Raw genomic sequence first — 19,280 nt, 5'->3', positions numbered from 1 at the left:
ATTTAACCCATATTTAACCACATATTTAACCCATAAATCAAAGTAAGAAATACGAATTTTAAATATTCAAGTGATATTAATATTATAAATAAAATTAAGCATTTTTAGGTGCCTGCTTTGTGACATTATCTAATATTATATAGGCTATATATATATTGTAATTACACATTTGTAATACTTTTTTTTTAAAATACATTAACTTCATTAAATATCACACTACAGTTACAATTCGTATAATATATTTGCATGTGCTATGTGTTATCTCCCAAATTTAAATTATATATTTTTTAAATTAAGAAAAATAATTTGATAAATAAGTAAACAAACAAATTAATATGGTAATAGTAATGGGAATGTATTGTGAATGGAGGGAAAATGGGGGAAATTGTCTTGAAAAACAAAGAAAAAATGTTAATGCAGTTAAAACTGTTTTCATTGTCTGTAGTGCATGTGGAAATTAAAGAAAAGAAAAGAAAAGAAATGAAAATCCCATAAACATGTAAATCTCATGAAATTTTGCCAAAAAAAATAAATAAAAAGCATGAAACGGGTATATGAACTCCAAAGATCAAAGTAAAAATGTGAAGTTTTAATATTCACATAATTTAAATATTACTAACATTTTGCTCAAAAGTTTTGTTGCCTGCATTATGACAATACGACTTTTGGTGACATTATAACACTTAAGCTAATTTCCTGAATATGTTATTAATTAATACTATTATATACAATTGAAATTATCAGACAAATTGTAATATAATGAGAATATATCAAGTAAGAAAGAGAATTCATTGATAAATAAACACATACATCTGGTAATAGTGGGAATGTATTGTGCATGGGGAAAGTTTTAAAGGAAAATTGGCTTGGAAATTATGTCACAATTCAAAACATCTTTATGAACCAAAAAAAAAAAAAAGCGTAATTTTCTTACAATTTTATTTTATTATTACTTTAATTATTTAATTATTTCTTTATTCACATAAATGTTTAAAACATCACACACTATTTTAGTCTCTCCACGGCATCTGAATAAAGAGATTTTATTTTCTTCACACACCTCCGTTCGACTGAAAGACTGAGGCAGAAGAGCGATGAAGTCACTCAGTAGAGGAGGGGATTGTGTGTGTGTTGCGCTGGGTGTGTTATTGTGAACCCAGGGCTGTTGGCACCGCCACTGTCGTCGAGCTGCACGCATCCATGAACCCACCATCTGGATTCTCCCACAAATCACATTAAAGTTGCAGGAGCAGGAATACATCAGGCTAAATGAAGATTGGCTCCGGGTCCACAGCCAGTCTGAGGGAGAGAGACACTGATGCTGGGAATCTGCAACACACAGTCCAAACCACATCACTTATGCAGAATCACAAACAGACACATAAACAAGATTTTATAAGAAATAGTGAGTGGCGCATATAGAGTATATTGTTATACGGCTGTGGTGTTTCCCAGCATGTTCTCGGTGGATGGTCGCTTACTAACAGTCAACACTTGTATGATGTCTGTGGGATTTTTATTTCACCTGTTGTATCCTTCATATATATATATTGTAATTACACATATGTAATACTATTTTTTTTTTAATACATTAACTTCATTGAATGACACACTACACTTACAATTATTATCATGTATTTGCATGTGCTTTAGTAGTCAACACTTAAAAATAAGTTCAAGTTCAAGTTCAAGTAGTTTTATTGTCGTTCATTCATATACGATTACAGTATACTACAAAACGAGATGACGTTTCTCCAGGACCTTAGTGCTACATTAATAATCACAATCACAAATCACAATAAGCTGCACAGACTAAATAAGAATTGCACATAAAAACGTGCAATATAATAATTTACTAAAAGACAAGACAGTAGGCACAATAAAAGACAAGCAACGCCAGAACAGTTCATGATAGTGCAAAGGTGTTGTTGTGCTTACTAAAGTGTAAAATGTAAACATGCCACCCTATGTGTGCACTTCTTTAAGACAGGACACTTCTTTAAGACAAGACAAGTGATTATTAAAATATAATTTTAAAAATTATTCAAATATTAAAATGTAGTTTAAAATAAAACTTTTACATAACATCAGTAGTTAGTGTGTTAAGAAAAAGTATCTTAAATCTCTTGAAAGCAATCTCTTAAACATATAGGTGATTTTTTTTTTATTTGCCATAAGATATTAAGTATTGTTTTTCAAAAAAATATTATTTATCTATCTATCTATCTATCTATCTATCTATCTATCTATCTATCTATCTATCTATCTATCTATCTATCTATCTATCTATCTATCTATCTATCTATCTATCTATCTATCTGGCGTCCATCCATCCATCCATCCATCCATCCATCCATCCAACCATCCATCCATCCATCCATCCATCCATCCATCCATCCATCCATCCATCCATCCATCCATCCATCCATCCATCCATCCATCCATCCATCCCTTTTAAAAAATAAAGTTTACAGTGTTTCTTTTTCCAGCATGTAAAGCTAAATAAATGCAACATGTCCTCAACACAAATCCTATAATGCTTCATATAGCGAATGTGTAATTACTATGAAGCAATTATCTGCGTGCACGATGCACATTTCCTTCCATTAGAAATGGATACGCTGTATTATATCAGGGCTAGCTTCCATTAACCATGCTTTATGTCGATGCTGAGGTATGATTTATTATTTATTTAAGAGAATGATACATTCTCTGGCAATGTAACACAATATGTCGTTCTATAGGGCTTTTTGGTTGTATTTTTACATCACGAGGGATATATAGTGTCTCTTGATGTGCTGTATTTATCCTGCATAATAAACATGGAACAAGTTGTGTCCTTCAGGACTGTCTAGTGAACTTCCCTGATTGCAGTTTACAGAAGAAACAGGGCATTGCTGTGCCGTCGGGGGTTCTAAGTGGAGTTTAGTGTGTGGTTGTGAAGGTTTTTGATTATATGTGTAACTGGTCTTCTGTCAGGACCACTATCGTCGAATATGATTGACACTTAGCATACAGTTAGTATTGGCGGTATGGTTCCGCTCTGGGCAATAACTCCCTGCGCATCAATGCAGCCTAGCAGCAACAACCCCCCTTTGGGCAAACACAACAGAACCAGCATGAATCTATTGCAGATATCATTCATTCAAGATTCTACAGTACAACATAATTCAAGAATTTATTCTGATTCAAGGGGAATGCCAAATCCTGACTGGAGACAGGAGGAGCTGGGGAGGGAGGAGGGTAATTCACTCCTGAGAAACGAGAGGAGCTGGGGAGGGAGGAGGGTAATTCACTCCTGAGAAACCAGAGGAGCTGGGGATGGAGGAGGGTAATTGGACCTTGAGAAACGAGAGGAGCTGGGGATGGAGGAGGGTAATTTGCTCCTGAGAAACAAGACGAGCTGGGGAGGGAGGAGGGTAATTCACTCCTGAGAAACGAGAGGAGCTGGGGATGGAGGAGGGTGATCAGATCCTGAGAAACGAGAGGAGCTGGGGAGGGAGGAGGGTAATTCACTCCTGAGAAACGAGAGGAGCTGGGGAGGGACGAGGGTAATTCACTCCTGAGAAACGAGAGGAGCCGGGGAGGGACGAGGGTAATTCACTCCTGAGAAACGAGAGGAGCCGGGGATGGAGGAGGGTAATTCACTCCTGAGAAACAAGAGGAGCTGGGGAGGGAGAAGGGTAATTCACTCCTGAGAAACAAGAGGAGCTGGGGATGGAGGAGGGTAATTCACTCCTGAGAAACGAGAGGAGCTGGGGATGGAGGAGGGTAATTCACTCCTGAGAAACGAGAGGAGCTGGGGAGGGACGAGGGTAATTCACTCCTGAGAAACGAGAGAAGCCGGGGATGGAGGAGGGTAATTCACTCCTGAGAAACGAGAGGAGCTGGGGATGGAGGAGGGTAATTCACTCCTGAGAAACGAGAGGAGCTGGGGATGGAGGAGGGTAATTCACTCCTGAGAAACGAGAGGAGCTGGGGAGGGACGAGGGTAATTCACTCCTGAGAAACGAGAGGAGCCGGGGATGGAGGAGGGTAATTCACTCCTGAGAAACGAGAGGAGCTGGGGATGGAGGAGGGTAATTCACTCCTGAGAAACGAGAGGAGCTGGGGATGGAGGAGGGTAATTCACTCCTGAGAAACGAGAGGAGCTGGGGATGGAGGAGGGTAATTCACTCCTGAGAAACGAGAGGAGCTGGGGAGGGAGGAGGATAATTCACTCCTTAGAAACGAGAGGAGCTGGGGAGGGAGGAGGGTAATTCACTCCTGAGAAACGAGAGGAGCTGGGGAGGGAGGAGGGTAATTCAATCCTGAGAAACGAGAGGAGCTGGGGAGGGAGGAGGGTAATTCATTCCTGAGAAACGAGAGGAGCTGGGGAGGGAGGAGGGTAATTCAATCCTGAGAAACGAGAGGAGCTGGGGAGGGAGGAGGGTAATTCAATCCTGAGAAACGAGAGGAGCTGGGGAGGGAGAAGGGTAATTCACTCCTGAGAAACGAGAGGAGCTGGGGAGGGAGGAGGGTAATTCACTCCTGAGAAACGAGAGGAGCTGGGGATGGAGGAGGCTAATTCACTCCTGAGAAACGAGAGGAGCTGGGGAGGGAGGAGGGTAATTCACTCCTGAGAAACGAGAGGAGCTGGGGAGGGACGAGGGTAATTGCCAGCAGCCATATCACCCTGTAACCCAAGACTGGTTTCCCACTGAAGCTAAGCGGGGCTGAGCCTGGTTAGTACTTGGATGGGAGACCTCCTGAGAAAAACCAGGTTGCTGCTGGAAGAGGTGTTAGTGAGGCCAGCAGGGGGCGCTCACCCTGTGGTCTGTGTGGGTCCTAACGCCCCAGTGTAGTGACGGGGACACTATACTGACAAAGAGCACTGTCCTTCGGATGAGACGTTAAACCGAGGTCCTGACTCTCTGTGGTCATTAAAAATCCCAGGATGTCTTTCGAAAGAGAAGGGGTGTAACCCCGGCATCCTGGCCAAATTTGCCCAGTGGCCTCTGTCCATCATGGCCTCCTAATCATCCTCCTATATATACTAATTGGCTTCATCACTGTCTCCTCTCCACCAGTAAGCTGGTGTGTGGTGGGCGTTCTGGCGCAATATGGCTGCCGTCGCATCATCCAGGTGAATGCTGCACATTTGTGGTGGTTGAGGAGATTCCCCCCTTCTATGTAAAGCGCTTTGAGTGTCCAGAAAGGCGCTATATAAATGTAATGAATTATTATTATTATTATTATTAATTCACTCCTGAGAAACGAGAGGAGCTGGGGATGGAGGAGGGTAATTCACTCCTGAGAAACGAGAGGAGCTGGGGATGGAGGAGGGTAATTCACTCTTGAGAAACGAGAGGAGCTGGGGATGGAGGAGGGTAATTCACTCTTGAGAAACGAGAGGAGCTGGGGATGGAGGAGGGTAATTCACTCCTGAGAAACGAGAGGAGCTGGGGATGGAGGAGGGTAATTGGACCTTGAGAAACGAGAGGAGCTGGGGATGGAGGAGGGTAATTCACTCCTGAGAAACGAGACGAGCTGGGGATGGAGGAGGGTAATTGGACCTTGAGAAACGATAGGAGCTGGGGATGGAGGAGGGTAAATCACTCCTGAGAAACGAGAGGAGCTGGGGATGGAGGAGAGTAATTCACTCCTGAGAAACAAGAGGAGCTGGGGATGGAGGAGGGTAATTGGATCTTGAGAAACGAGAGGAGCTGGGGATGGAGGAGGGTAATTGGATCTTGAGAAACGAGAGGAGCTGGGGAGGGAGGAGGGTAATTCGCTAATGAGAAACGAGAGGAGCTGGGGATGGAGGAGGGTAATTGGATCCTGAGAAACAAGAGGAGCTGGGGATGGAGGAGGGTAATTGGATCCTGAGAAACGAGAGGAGCTGGGGATGGAGGAGAGTAATTCACTCCTGAGAAACAAGAGGAGCTGGGGATGGAGGAGGGTAATTCACTCCTGAGAAACGAGAGGAGCTGGGGATGGAGGAGGGTAATTCACTTCTGAGAAACGAGAGGAGCTGGGGATGGAGGAGGGTAATTCACTTCTGAGAAACGAGAGGAGCTGGGGAGGGAGGAGGGTAATTCACTCCTGAGAAACGAGAGGAGCTGGGGATGGAGGAGGGTAATTGGATCCTGAGAAACGAGAGGAGCTGGGGATGGAGGAGGGTAATTGGATCCTGAGAAACGAGAGGAGCTGGGGATGGAGGAGGGTAATTCACTCCTGAGAAACGAGAGGAGCTGGGGATGGAGGAGGGTAATTGGATCCTGAGAAACGAGAGGAGCTGGGGATGGAGGAGGGTAATTGGATCCTGAGAAACGAGAGGAGCTGGGGATGGAGGAGGGTAATTCACTTCTGAGAAACGAGAGGAGCTGGGGATGGAGGAGGGTAATTGGATCCTGAGAAACGAGAGGAGCTGGGGATGGAGGAGGGTAATTGGATCCTGAGAAACGAGAGGAGCTGGGGATGGAGGAGGGTAATTCACTCCTGAGAAACGTGATAGCTTTTGATAATACTGAAGGAGCTTATGCATGAATACAGTGATAGGCATCGTATTCCTTTAGGTAGACGTGGATCAGCTGAGAGTCACTGATGCGAGCTTGACTAACGTGACCTGCCAGAACTGACGCTACGCTTGATTTGTCTGTGTTGTGTATTTTTTGATTAAATAAAAAAAGACGGACATCAACTGACGGGTCGACTATTCAGATTCTGATTCAACATTATTGTCATTGTGCAGAGTACAAGTACAGAGCCAATGAAACACATCTGTGCAACACCAAGTGCAATATATTACATAATGCAGTACAAGGTGCAAATGTAAAGTATACACAGAAATAAAGACCTAAATAAATACATATGTGTGTATGTAAACGGCCAGTGACCACATCAGTGCATAACAGCATCATGAGGAAGAATGTCACCTTCAATTACTCATCTGACAAAAGATAAATAGTCTTTTAGAAAAAAACAGAAGCTAAGCAACTGTTCAAGGTTATAAATGACAACAATATTTGTGAGAAATTTCAGTCAAGCTTCAGAGAATACCATAGTAAATAAACTGTCCTTTTAAGAGTGACCAATGATTTACTGACGGCAGAGAAAATACTAAATGCCACTTCACGGCTGGTTGCATAAACTGCGACTAGTCTGAAAAGTTAGTCATTAGATGTAGATTGGTACCAAATAGTAAGACTGATTTCCCCATGACTAACCACTATAGTGACACAGTCTTAACTTAATGGTTTGAGCGACTGGCCCATGGAGCTTCAAAGTTACTGAGATAGTGATTTAATTTGACTGGTAAGAGCCTTAGAGTGTTTTATTGTTGTAATTGAATGTATTGATTAAATGCAAGAGTTTAGCACTAAACACAAACACCCAACACATTTGGAAATAATACCATTATAAAGGTTATAAATCCCTGGAAATCAATTTAACCGAGCAGTTGTCTCGTAGTGGATAAGTTAGTTTCTGTCACTGAAAACCGTAATATGAAACGGCAGACGAGGTGCCAGCGTAGAAACCCAGAAAATATTGAGATTTGTTTGGGGTAATATTGCACACCCCAGTTACTGAGTGGTTTATAGTCTGGTTGTGTGTGGTTGTGAGTGTGTTCTGGTTGATCTCTTACAGACATGATTCAAGGAAATTATTCACATCTGGATCACAAGCGTGAGATACGTTTATTGTATGGCCTGATGCTGACACACACACACACACACACACACACACACACACACACACACACACACACACACACACACACACACACAGGATATTATGACAGCCCTGGTAAATAAGCCGAAGCCGATCACGACAGAATGCATCAATCACTCCTCCGTTTTATTCCATTATGTAAAGTCCTCCCACTCCGAGGGGACAGTTCAAAGTCAAGTGGACCTCTGGCAAAACTTTTCACAGCAAAACATGATTCTCTGTCACCGTCAGGAGCGTCAGCGGTGGATGTGGAGATAATGCACCGCGTCTGAACTGTAGATGCTCTACATGTGGAATAAAGAAAGTTCTGCGGCACTTTCTACATGTTGCTGATGTGAAATCAATAATGTCTTTGGATCTCTGTAATGACTTTAACATTGATTCTCTCTCCCGTTTGCAGGTTTGCAGGTCATTTTCCCCGAGTACCTGCAGGAGAAGTTCGTGCAGTCGGCTCTCAGCTACATCATGTGTAACGGCGAGGGGGAATACATCTGCCAGAACAGCCAGTGCATCTGTGAATGTGCCGACGAGTTCCCACAATGCAACTGTCCCACGACTGACCTCCAGATCATGGAGAACACGCTCATCGGCATGGCGGAGACCTGGGACGCATCTTACAGCGACTTCGAGAACTCAGGTAACACTGATTCAATATTGATTATGTTGGATATCAGGTATGGCAGGTAACACTGAGGCCTTGTCCACACACGGCAAAAAATTATATTCTACCTTATTTTTGTCGTTTCATGTCCAAATATCTAAAGATTCTTCAATCAAAATGAGTAAGATACCATAAGATATTAAGTCATGTTTTCTGGGGAACATTTATTGTTTATATTTTGCCTAAAACAAGTACAATTATATGCCTACAGGGTAAGAAAAATAATAATGTTTCTGTTTGAATTAAGAATTTGCGCCATTGATTTTTCCCCCCCAGAAAACAAGACATAATATCTTATGGTATTTTACTACTTTAGTAAATGCATCTTCATTTATGAATGTTTAGATATTTGAACTGGAAACAAGACAAAAATACTGAGTAAGAAAAGCATTTTTTTTGCAGTGCACTAATATGTTTATTAACGTGCACTAAAACACACTGTCCACACTGAGACTGCGTTTTTATTAATGAAAACAAAGCTTTTTGAAAACGCTCTCCAGAGTGGATTAATTTAAAAATGCTGTTGTAGTGTGGACTGTTAAAACTGAGGTAATTAAAAAACATTGACTTAAGTTTAGTCATGTGACGCATATTGTACCAATATATATATGTTTATTCCAGTATTGCGCATGTTATCTGCTATTCACTTTAACACAGTTGCTCAAATATGTTCCTTCACACACTCTTCATATCACAGTCCTGCAAAGATGACAGAAATTCACGCATATTTGCTGTCCTGCTGTAAAACAGAAGAGACGTTGTGTTTTAGACCAAACATATAATGATGAGTGAGTGAGACCCGAACGCTTCAGTGAATGCTGAGATATTATGCTAAATGAAATTATCCTGCAAGAAGAATTGCACGATATCATTATAATTTATTTTATATCATCTCAGTGAGCTTTTGTGAGGTTTTACGCACTGCAGTAAAGGTGAATTTAGCGTTTTCCGACATTTCAATGTGGATTAGAAACTTTTGGAAACCGCCTGAAAACACCTAAAAGCGACAAACGGAGAGCGTATTTAAAAGAAAACGGCGTTTTCAAATGTATCCGAGTTAATGTAGAAGTAGCCTGAGGATAGTTCTGCCAAAAGCGAAAGATTTTATCTCTCATTTTTCGTCGGAAATGTCCCTTCAAAACCTTAAATTGAGCCGGCTTGCAGAACAGCAACGCAATGATCTGACAGCATTAGCGGGCGAGTTAGCTTGTCAGGACTGTCAGCAAGTCTGGCCTGGAGCCAATTTTACCATCCATTGTCAAATATGACAGTTTCACCACGCTACACATCATGACTAATAAGTAGACGTGGCGACAGCGAGCATCGAGTCAGGTGTTGTAATCCCATTGGCGGATCGATTCCCACACCGCCACACACTTCCTCGGCTCCACTAATTGGGCTAAGTGACGTTTGAAGTCGTCTGCATTGATTTAGCTGGAATTAAACAGAAGACGTGTGTTTGCTCATTCAATAGAGGAGCAGCTCTCGACTCTCCAGCCGTGTATTCAGCGCTCATTATACGCCATCTTTATAGGCATTTACTTGCCTGTTCACTCATTTTATAATGCAAGGTGCTGAGAGAACATCATTTAGATATTTTCATCCAGTCAACAAACCAAAAAAAAATAAACAAGTTAACTCCATATAAATAAATAATAATGCACCTATTAATCAGTAAAAAAAAAACATGCACTTATGCAAAAATATGCATTAAAAGGTTCAGAAGGGATGTTATTGTTTCATTGTCCCTCCCATATTCAAATCTATAAATGCACAAGTATATAACTCTGTACATTAATACTGGCTATGTTAATGGCTTTGCAATGCATGCATCATAAAGTATACAATTAGATTCATATACTATTACATGCATGATATTATAGCATATGCTTTTAATTCAAAACTTTATACAATGTGTAACGGGGTCCATGCAAGCTGTGGAAACACTAATATATATATTATTAATTCAGAAATCATTCTAATATGATGATTTGATGCTCAAGAAACATATTGAAAATAGTTATGCAGCTTTATATATATATATGTATATTGTGATTCTTTGATGAATAGAATGTTCAAACGAACAGCATTTATTTGAAATATAAATATTTTGTAACATAAAAGACCTCACTTTTAATTAATTAAACGCAGCCTTGCTGAAAAAAAAAAAGATGCATTTCTTTCATAACGTCGAATGACCTCAACCTTTCAAATGTTAATCAAATGAACAGTAAAACAAAACCCTGTTTAAATCAAGTGCGTAACAAACGTCTGCATGTGTGCGCACGGAAGCGGTCTGATTCTAGTCTCGTCGAGGTCTCCTCGTACCTTCACTTTAGGTAAGAAAGTGTAAGCTTTAAATGTAATTAATCAGCTTGTTATATGCGGCGTCTGTCGTCAGTGTCTGTGAGCCGTGTGCTGGAAACTCTGCATCAGACTTGCATGCTAACTTCTCTCTTTGAGCCAATCTGCAATAAAGCAAGCATGAATAATTCAGACCCACAATGCTTTCTCTGGGAGAAGAGGCACTTCTCGAGGTTTATTGTAACAGTCAATTTCACCGCACTGCCTGGACTCGAATCACACGCCACGGGCAGAAGCGCTGATCCATCCCACTCCCAAAAGATGGATTCAGAAGACTCTGCAGGTTTATGAATGAATGTTATTTTCCAACCAACTGTGTCTCTGATATAAGATCTGCACTGCTGCAAATATCTGCATTTACTTCCATGATGATACGTGTCTGTATCTATACAGACTTTTTTGTTTTTACTTCACTTTTATTACTTGTAGACATTTTAATGACACATCTGGGTTACACTTTATTTTAAGGGATCATTGTTACAGTAAAATTATATATTTAAGTACTGAGTATTATCAATTAACTACATGTACTTACTATAGGGTTAGGGTTTGGTTGAGGGTTAGTTGCATGTAAATATGTATAACTTACTGTTATTACTATGGTAAGTACATGTATATAACAAGAACACTGTAAAATAAAGTGTTACCCACATATAAAAAAGGAAGAGTTGTAGTTAACAGTCTCTTATTGGTCTCAACAAAACAAGCTCTAGAATTTTATAAATGAACACGTGTTTTACAGACGCTTGATGATTGTGTTAATTGCATGTAATATATTAGACTTTCATTCAAACATTTGCAATTGATTTGTAAAATGTGTTTTTATGCATGTTTGAGTTTCACTGTTTACACCGGTTTTGCTTCAAAGATTCAAAGTTTGATTCAGAGTTTCTAAAAGCTTTGTTTCTCCCATTGCTGCCATAAATCATAGTTCATGTAACAACAAACAAACCGGCAAAGTGTTTTACATGTGTGCACTGACACTGAAACAGTCTCTTTATGTTATGTGCTATGATTGTTATGCATTTTTAGTCCTTAAATATTTATAATACCTTCTGGCTATACCGTTAAAGGCAGATTGTGACATATCTGGTCTTGTAACACTACAGTATCTGTTAGATCTGCAAGAAGTACATTGCAATCCTAAACACAATCTCAGGCTTTATTAGTTCACTTAATATGCTAGATAATACTATATATGTACTATATATTTTGATGATTATGGCTTACAGCTTATGAACACCTTTTGAATTTGGGGTTTTCATAAGCATAATCATCACAATTATAACAAATAAAGGCTTGAAATATCTCACTCTGCATGTAATGAGTCTATATAATATATTAGTTTCACCTTTTAAGTTCAATTACTGAAATAAATGAACTTTTGCACAATATTCTAATTTTCTAAGTTAAAACCAAAAAATTACACAGAACATCAGCTAGACAGTGACCTTCATGATGTTTATGTGTTTTTAATACTAAAGCTTAACCCTGTTTTAACATTTTTAGCTGTGAAAAGTCATTGATCTGATGACGAGTATTAATAGCATTGCTGAATGGTTGTAAAAAGGTGAAAGTGAGCGTTGTTCTGGGTAAATCGCATGTAATGCCACTCACACGCCGACATCTTTCACCTCGCCGATCAAATATTTCTCAACAAAAAAACATAAAGCAGAAATAGGTTACTCCCCAAGGTGATTGTTCAATATCCACCTTATGAGCACGCTAGCTTATATATTATTAACCGGTAATAAAAGGTCCAAATAAAACCAGACACTGCGATATATTTATATAGAGCAGAGGACGCTCAGATTGAGTCTGTGAACCTCAAGGTCGCCGCAATATTCCTCTGGACCGGCCGAGGAGAAGACGCTCGAGCGCCAAATGCTGCGTGAACTGATGAATCTCCTGAAATGTCAAGCTTGTGAATTAGGGAAGTGATAATTGTTTGAACGTGTTAATAATGTCCTACTTTAATGCCAATAAGTTCTTAAATCATCATCACCCAAGCCATTATTTCGAGCTGTGATCGTCTCGGTTTCATCAGCTGGCTCGGGCGCGAGTTGTCATTCACAAGTTTCTGTCATAATAGGGTCGAAAATGAGGAAGCCTCTGGGATTTTTTTAGTGAAAATGCTACACATTAGTTGATAAATACACTCCAGAAGACCCAGAGGCACCTGATAACTCTTGAAATGTATGTTTAAATGCTAGTACAGTTTATAAAGATGTCAGAAACATCTTACAAGAACAGCTGAGAGATGATCAGAGTCACTTCAGGCGAAGACTAATTTATGTGCTACTCATTTTAGTTCATTCTGGACACACACTTTTGCAGTTAGGTTATTTTGAAATGTTATTTTTGATATAAGTTAGACATTTTACATTATGGCACAAACGTTATGATGTGATTTATCTTTGTTGTTTTTTTTTTACATCACAAAAAACAGCTGTGTGTAGACATTTTACAGTAAGAAAATCATTACTGCTGTATATATACAGTATAAAAGAAGCAATAATTAGGAACAGAGAGGTTATAGGTCAGTGGATACAGACTTAAGTGTTGAGACACGATCCACAATGAGAGAAATCGAAACTTTAAATATGGCAAGCCAATCACGTTTACTATTGAACGCATGCTCACATTAGACCACACAGTTGATCGACCCCATTGACTTTCATAGTATTTTTATTTTTTCCTGCTATGGAAGTCAATGGGGTCCATCAACTGTTTGGTTACAGACATTCTTCAAAATATTTTTGTGTTCAGCAGAAGAATGCATACAGGTTTAAAACAACTTGAGGGTGAATAAATACGATTCCTTTAAGGAGCACATCCGATTCTAGCATTATTTCTGTCTCCACCTATTCAAGTAGACGGAGCTGTAATTGCATCACTAGAAATAACTGCCTGGGAACAATGTGTATATTTAGGGCTTAGCACAGACAAGTGTGGATGTGGGACCATCCTTTGATGAAATAATAGAATATGTGTCAGGGTTGGCTTCGAGGGTTGAGGGGAGGACTGAAAATGCTCTTTATTAAATGCCAAAAATAAACAAAAACTACCCTGTGGGGAAAAACAGGCCGGCAGCTGGACTCGACAGGACTCGACAGGACTAGACAGGGAGGAGGTTAACACGAAGTACATTATACAACCAACTGGCACAGGTCTGAAAACACAAGGAGAATAAATAGGGCAGCAAACATGGCAGGTAATGGGGGACAGGTGGGACAAATCAACCAATAATGAGATATTCAGAATGGTGGGGTTAAAGGAATAGTTCACACAGAAATTAAAATTCTGTCATCATTTACAGATGATCACTAAAGTTATTTCAAACCTGTATGGGTGTATTCCTTCTGCTGAACACAAAAGAAGATATTTTGAAGAATGTCAGTAAATGATGACAATTTAAATTTTTAAGTGAACTATCCCTTTAAGAGAATAGACATTAGAGCACATGGCACATACTGTAGAAACAAACATGACAATCCATGTCCTCACACTAAAAACAATAACTAGAGCACATGGCCGGCGAACATGATCACAAGACATGTGCTCAAATAAAACAAGACACAGCTAATGAGAACACTCATACGCCACGCGTTCACACAAGACATAACATGAAAACATGAAACACAACACACACGGACAGAAGAGCGAACTCGAATCCACACACACACACACACACGTGGAGAACGAGAAACAATATGACTTTAATGCAATTTAAAAAACACATGGAAACGTTTTATATCAGAAAGTTGTCAGTGTTATTCTTCAGTCAATATTTCAAAATAATTTTACTATAACTAACAAGGTGCATATGTATCACGGTATGCAATTTAAAAAGTAAAATCTGACTCTATTTTCCAAAGTACAACAACGTACACACAGTAAAAGAATATAAGATATTTGACAAATTCTGCACAGAAACAAACATTAAAATGTTAAAAAATGTACACATTGTACACAGTTTTAGAAGATAGCAGACTCGTACAATAAGCATTTTCCCAAAATAAATGCTTTGATGTACTAATGTTTGCAAGATCTGTTTTAATTACAGAGTTTTTTGGGGGAAAATATTGAATGTCTTAATTCATAAAGTTCGCCAACAAAATCCCTGGAGCACTGTATTATTCTGCTTTGTTTCCAGAGTTGTTTCTCTGAATATGATATGCTTATGAATGGAGGGAAACTGGCCACAATTAACCAACAACTTTCTCTGGAATAGTCAGAACTATATATAACTCATGAACTTCTTTGTTGCAGAATAAGCTGAAATATGTACCAGGCTTTAATAGTCAAGAGTCTTGCAGGTTTCTGTCTGAGTATAGAGCAGAACTGCATGATTTTATTAGTGGCTAACATTTAATTAAAACTTAAGTGAAAACATTAAATGATAAATGTGATACACACACACACACACACAATGTGCATCTCCATAACTGAGGCCGATGTGATTTATTGCCAATGCCAATGATGCGATGCATTAAAGATGAATATGAAGCAGCTGATGTGATATGATTCACCCGTGTTACGATGCAGTGTGATCCGATTTCTATTCAACACAATGCGATTCAATGAAATATGATGCAATGGAAAAAAATATGATGCTATGCAATTCAATATGGTACAGATAGTTCGCTTTTATTTCGTTTTTTTCAGACAGACAGCAAATCATAAATTAATTTAATTGCCTTCTGACTTTGTGTGTTTCCAAACATTGGATTTGTAATTATTTGCAGGAAGATGCAGCTCTACCTCTCTGCCATGTTACAGTTTTTCCAATAGCTAACACACTAAAATGACATGCACAGCACAATTATTTAAACTGGGAGGAAAACCTCTCCTCAAGTCTCCAAAAGTCGAACACATTTTCTGCTTTACACACATTTTGCAATTCAAAATGGCACCTTTTAAATGCACTGAACACAGTTCTCTGCATATGCACATAATCTGACATAAAGTCACATGTTTGCCATTTCAAAACACTGCCATTCAAAATGGCACGACATGAGCTGATTGGCCAATACATGTACATGTGACCTGGCCAAACTCCTCAATGGTTAATTGTTAACACTTCAGTCAGGATGCAAGCACTATGAAAAGACTTTATTATTTTCCCAGCCTCTATTTTTTCTGCAATTTTCTTCTTCAGTTTACTGTTTTTTTGTGAGCATATTTTTGTTCAGTCCGATGTAAATATATCTGCTGTGCATATGTTGCACTGACTTGGTTGGTGAAAAATAAATGTTTTAACGCATGTGTGTGTATCTGCAAATATTTCTGTGCATGTGAACAATCTGAAGAATATTCTACAATTTGAACTATTTTAGTGTTATGGCAAAGCATACTAAAGATGAATGCTTTTCATTATGCCAACAGTGTGTAGTTGGTTAGACCAAATCTGCTAACATGAATGAAGTGTGTGGCATTTCGTGCAAAAGTTTGATTTTGATAATGCTATATGCAGATTTGGTTGTAGTGCTTCATTTTGTAGGATATACAGTATGAGGTATTTTGCAGTTTGGGTGTGTGGTTTTATGAATTGTGTTCAGTATTTTGATAAAACCAGTTTGCAAAATTGTGTGTTAGCAATTGAAAAACCTGTATCTGTCAGTGGTTCTCAACATTGTTTACTCTCCGAATCAATACTGCAATACACAATCAATACACACTTTTTTATTCACAAAAACATTTGTATTCTAGTGTTATTACTTTTCAACTCCATGTTAGTATTTTTCATCATCAGTAATATCGGGCTCGCGCATGCCAAACGTACGACTCCTGTAAGTCACTGTAATCGTCTTTACCTTTATTATAATCGTATAATGTTGAATACCACAGTTCTCTGTGACTCGAGTCCTGTTGTGAAACGTCATATTTACGTATAGCAGCGGTGGTGATGACAGAACGCGCTTGGGAAACAGTTTAGAGAATATTTATAAAATATTGGTCACAAATTATTGGTCACTTTCTAAATAATCAAAGTATACACTGTAAAAAAAGATTAGTTGACTCAACTTAACTAAGTCAAGTCATCTTGTTCCTTTGACTGAGTTAATTTGAGTCAACTTATAGTGTCAAGTTTATGCATCAATTCGTGTTTTGAAGTGTAATAAACTTGACACTAAGTTGACTCAAATTAACTCAGTCAAAGCAACAAGATTACTTGACTTAGTTAAGTTGAGTCAAATAATCTTTTTTTACAGTGTAGTGCATCTACTAATAATTAAATGTAAATAAATCGTTTTTTACCGATTATACACGATTCACCCCGATATAAATGGCAACTTGTATCCGATGAACACTTTTTTAAATCGATGCAGCTTACCCTCCCCAAGGGCAGCTCAGTCGTTAACTGCCGGTACTGGAATCGAACCAGCAACCTTCGGGTTACCAGTCGGCCATAATACAGTTTATGGCCCCTATAAAAATGTTACCTCATGTTGCATTGGCCCCGGAAAAACTGGGATCAGGAGAGCAAGTGCTCGTACCTCCACAGAGAAAACCTCCTTCAGTGACGCTGTTCAGTTTTACTCCAATAATACACTTTCCTGCTCATGATTCAGTGGAGGATTTTGTTAAAGTTAAATGCGTTTTAAAGTTTAAATGCATGAATCTGGGGAACTTTGAGAGTTCAGGATTAAGAGCTCCATTAAAAAGTCTGTTCCTGGCCTTGTAACCCCTTTTCCCACACATCCCATGTTGGCAACGGGGGCATAAATGACATCACCCCAAATAAAAAGGTTTCTGCTCATAATGTAAGTCATTCTGAGGAGACACATAACCAACGGATATTTAAAAAGCCAACACTTGAGAGTTTACAGTTCAAGACTCAACTTAGAATTATAAGCTAAAAAAATAAATAAAATAAGAACACATTTTTAAATGTCTACAAATATTATGTGGCTGTGGTGTAGCAACTTAGAATCACAATAAAGCTGAAGTGTGGTCATGCTTCATTTCACATCTGAGGATGTTATCTCAAAAACTATGAATATTATGAAATATTTTCTAAGACCATGTTGTGTCTAACAGCATTAGTGTTTTTAGAAAAGACTAATATACTATTTTATTGCCCTGTAAACACCTACTTGTAAACAGTCTATTGTCTATGTCTGGTGAACTGACCCATTCATGTTTCTATCGTTCTCACTCGACACACATCTGCCGTTGTTCAAAAATTAAACCAAAGTAGTCTTCATAATCTTTAATATGAATAAATAACTTGCTCAGGCTTTCATTTTTAACTGTCGTTACCCTGGCCACACAGGAAAGTGGTTAATATTATTAATGTTAACTTGTCAAATGGCTATTTAGTCAAATTAAATTCACATTTATTTGTATAGCGCTTTTCACAATACACATCGTTTTACAGAACATGCATGAGTCCACATTACAATTTAGAGTGATCTGTTATCTGAGGAAACTGTCAAAGTTATGTATTTTCAGAAAATGTACATAAACAAAAATTAATAATTTAAACAATGTAATAATTTAACTCATTGAATATCCCTTTTCACTTGGAAATTTACACATTACGCAAGAAAAATGCATGTCGAATGGCTTTGCATGATGACTTTGAAATACACTGAAAGATCTGAAAAATAGGACATGGAAATCATTAATAAAAAATTAAACCAAAGCAGTCTTCATAATCTTTAATATGATGAAATAACTTACCCATGCTTTCATTTTTAACAGCCGTTACCCCGGCGGCCACACAGGGAAATGTTAACCAGTCAAATGTCGGTTTAGTCGTTGTTTTGGGCTACTGTTGTTAGGTTGCAGCCTTTCTAAGCTATTAACTCATTGAATATCATATTTCACTTGGAGATCGACACATTGCGCAAGTAAAATGCATGCCGAATGCCTTTGCATGATGACTTTAAAACTTTAAAAGATTTGAGAAATAGCACATTCGGGATTCTGAAGGCTCTCCACGTAATAGTATCGACAGTGTTTGTGGTTCAAATCAATCTTTGTCCGTAAAAGTCAATATTTTTCTCCATCAGTCTGAACCGGTTTCACCCACAAAGTATCAATATGTGGTTTATGTGGATATGCTTTTGCCCTCCATCATCCCATACGGAAATGTAATATATGACATATATGTCCCTATATCGCTAGTGACGCCGTCATATATGCTAAATATAAGACAATATATTGCTATCACATATATACATATCTCTACATATGTTGATATATGTTTTTAACATATATACATTTTTCATATTAAATGACTATATTGACATATATTAAATATGATGTATATGATTATTATTTATATATAATACTGTATGTTTTGACCATATAAGTCAACGATATGTTTCATTTATATATGCCAAACTATTTACTATTTAACAATTTTTTTACTTTAACTATAAGTCTACATATCCACATTTCATTTCAATTTCTATCTCATTTTCGAATCTTTTATAAATAAAATGTATTATTTATTATTATTTGACCTCTTCTTGACCAGCTCATAAAAACAAAACAAATACTACACAAATTATATTTGAAAACTGATAAT

The 19,280-nt window shown here is 38.4% G+C and overlaps 1 protein-coding gene across 1 annotated transcript in view; it reads left to right on the top strand.

Annotated features, from left to right (window-relative positions):
• Nucleotides 1-19,280, top strand: part of brinp1 (bone morphogenetic protein/retinoic acid inducible neural-specific 1) — a 220,767-nt gene that overhangs the window by 182,685 nt on the left and 18,802 nt on the right. The window contains exon 6 of the mRNA XM_079606289.1: nucleotides 8,114-8,350. Within this exon, the coding sequence (XP_079462415.1) occupies nucleotides 8,114-8,350 (237 nt within the window). The remainder of the gene's footprint in view (nucleotides 1-8,113; nucleotides 8,351-19,280) is intronic.

Source organism: Phoxinus phoxinus (genome assembly GCF_949152265.1).
Source record: "Phoxinus phoxinus genome assembly, chromosome: 3".
Classification (NCBI taxonomy): Eukaryota; Metazoa; Chordata; class Actinopteri; order Cypriniformes; family Leuciscidae; genus Phoxinus; species Phoxinus phoxinus.
This window is presented reverse-complemented; position numbering and strand designations above follow the sequence as displayed.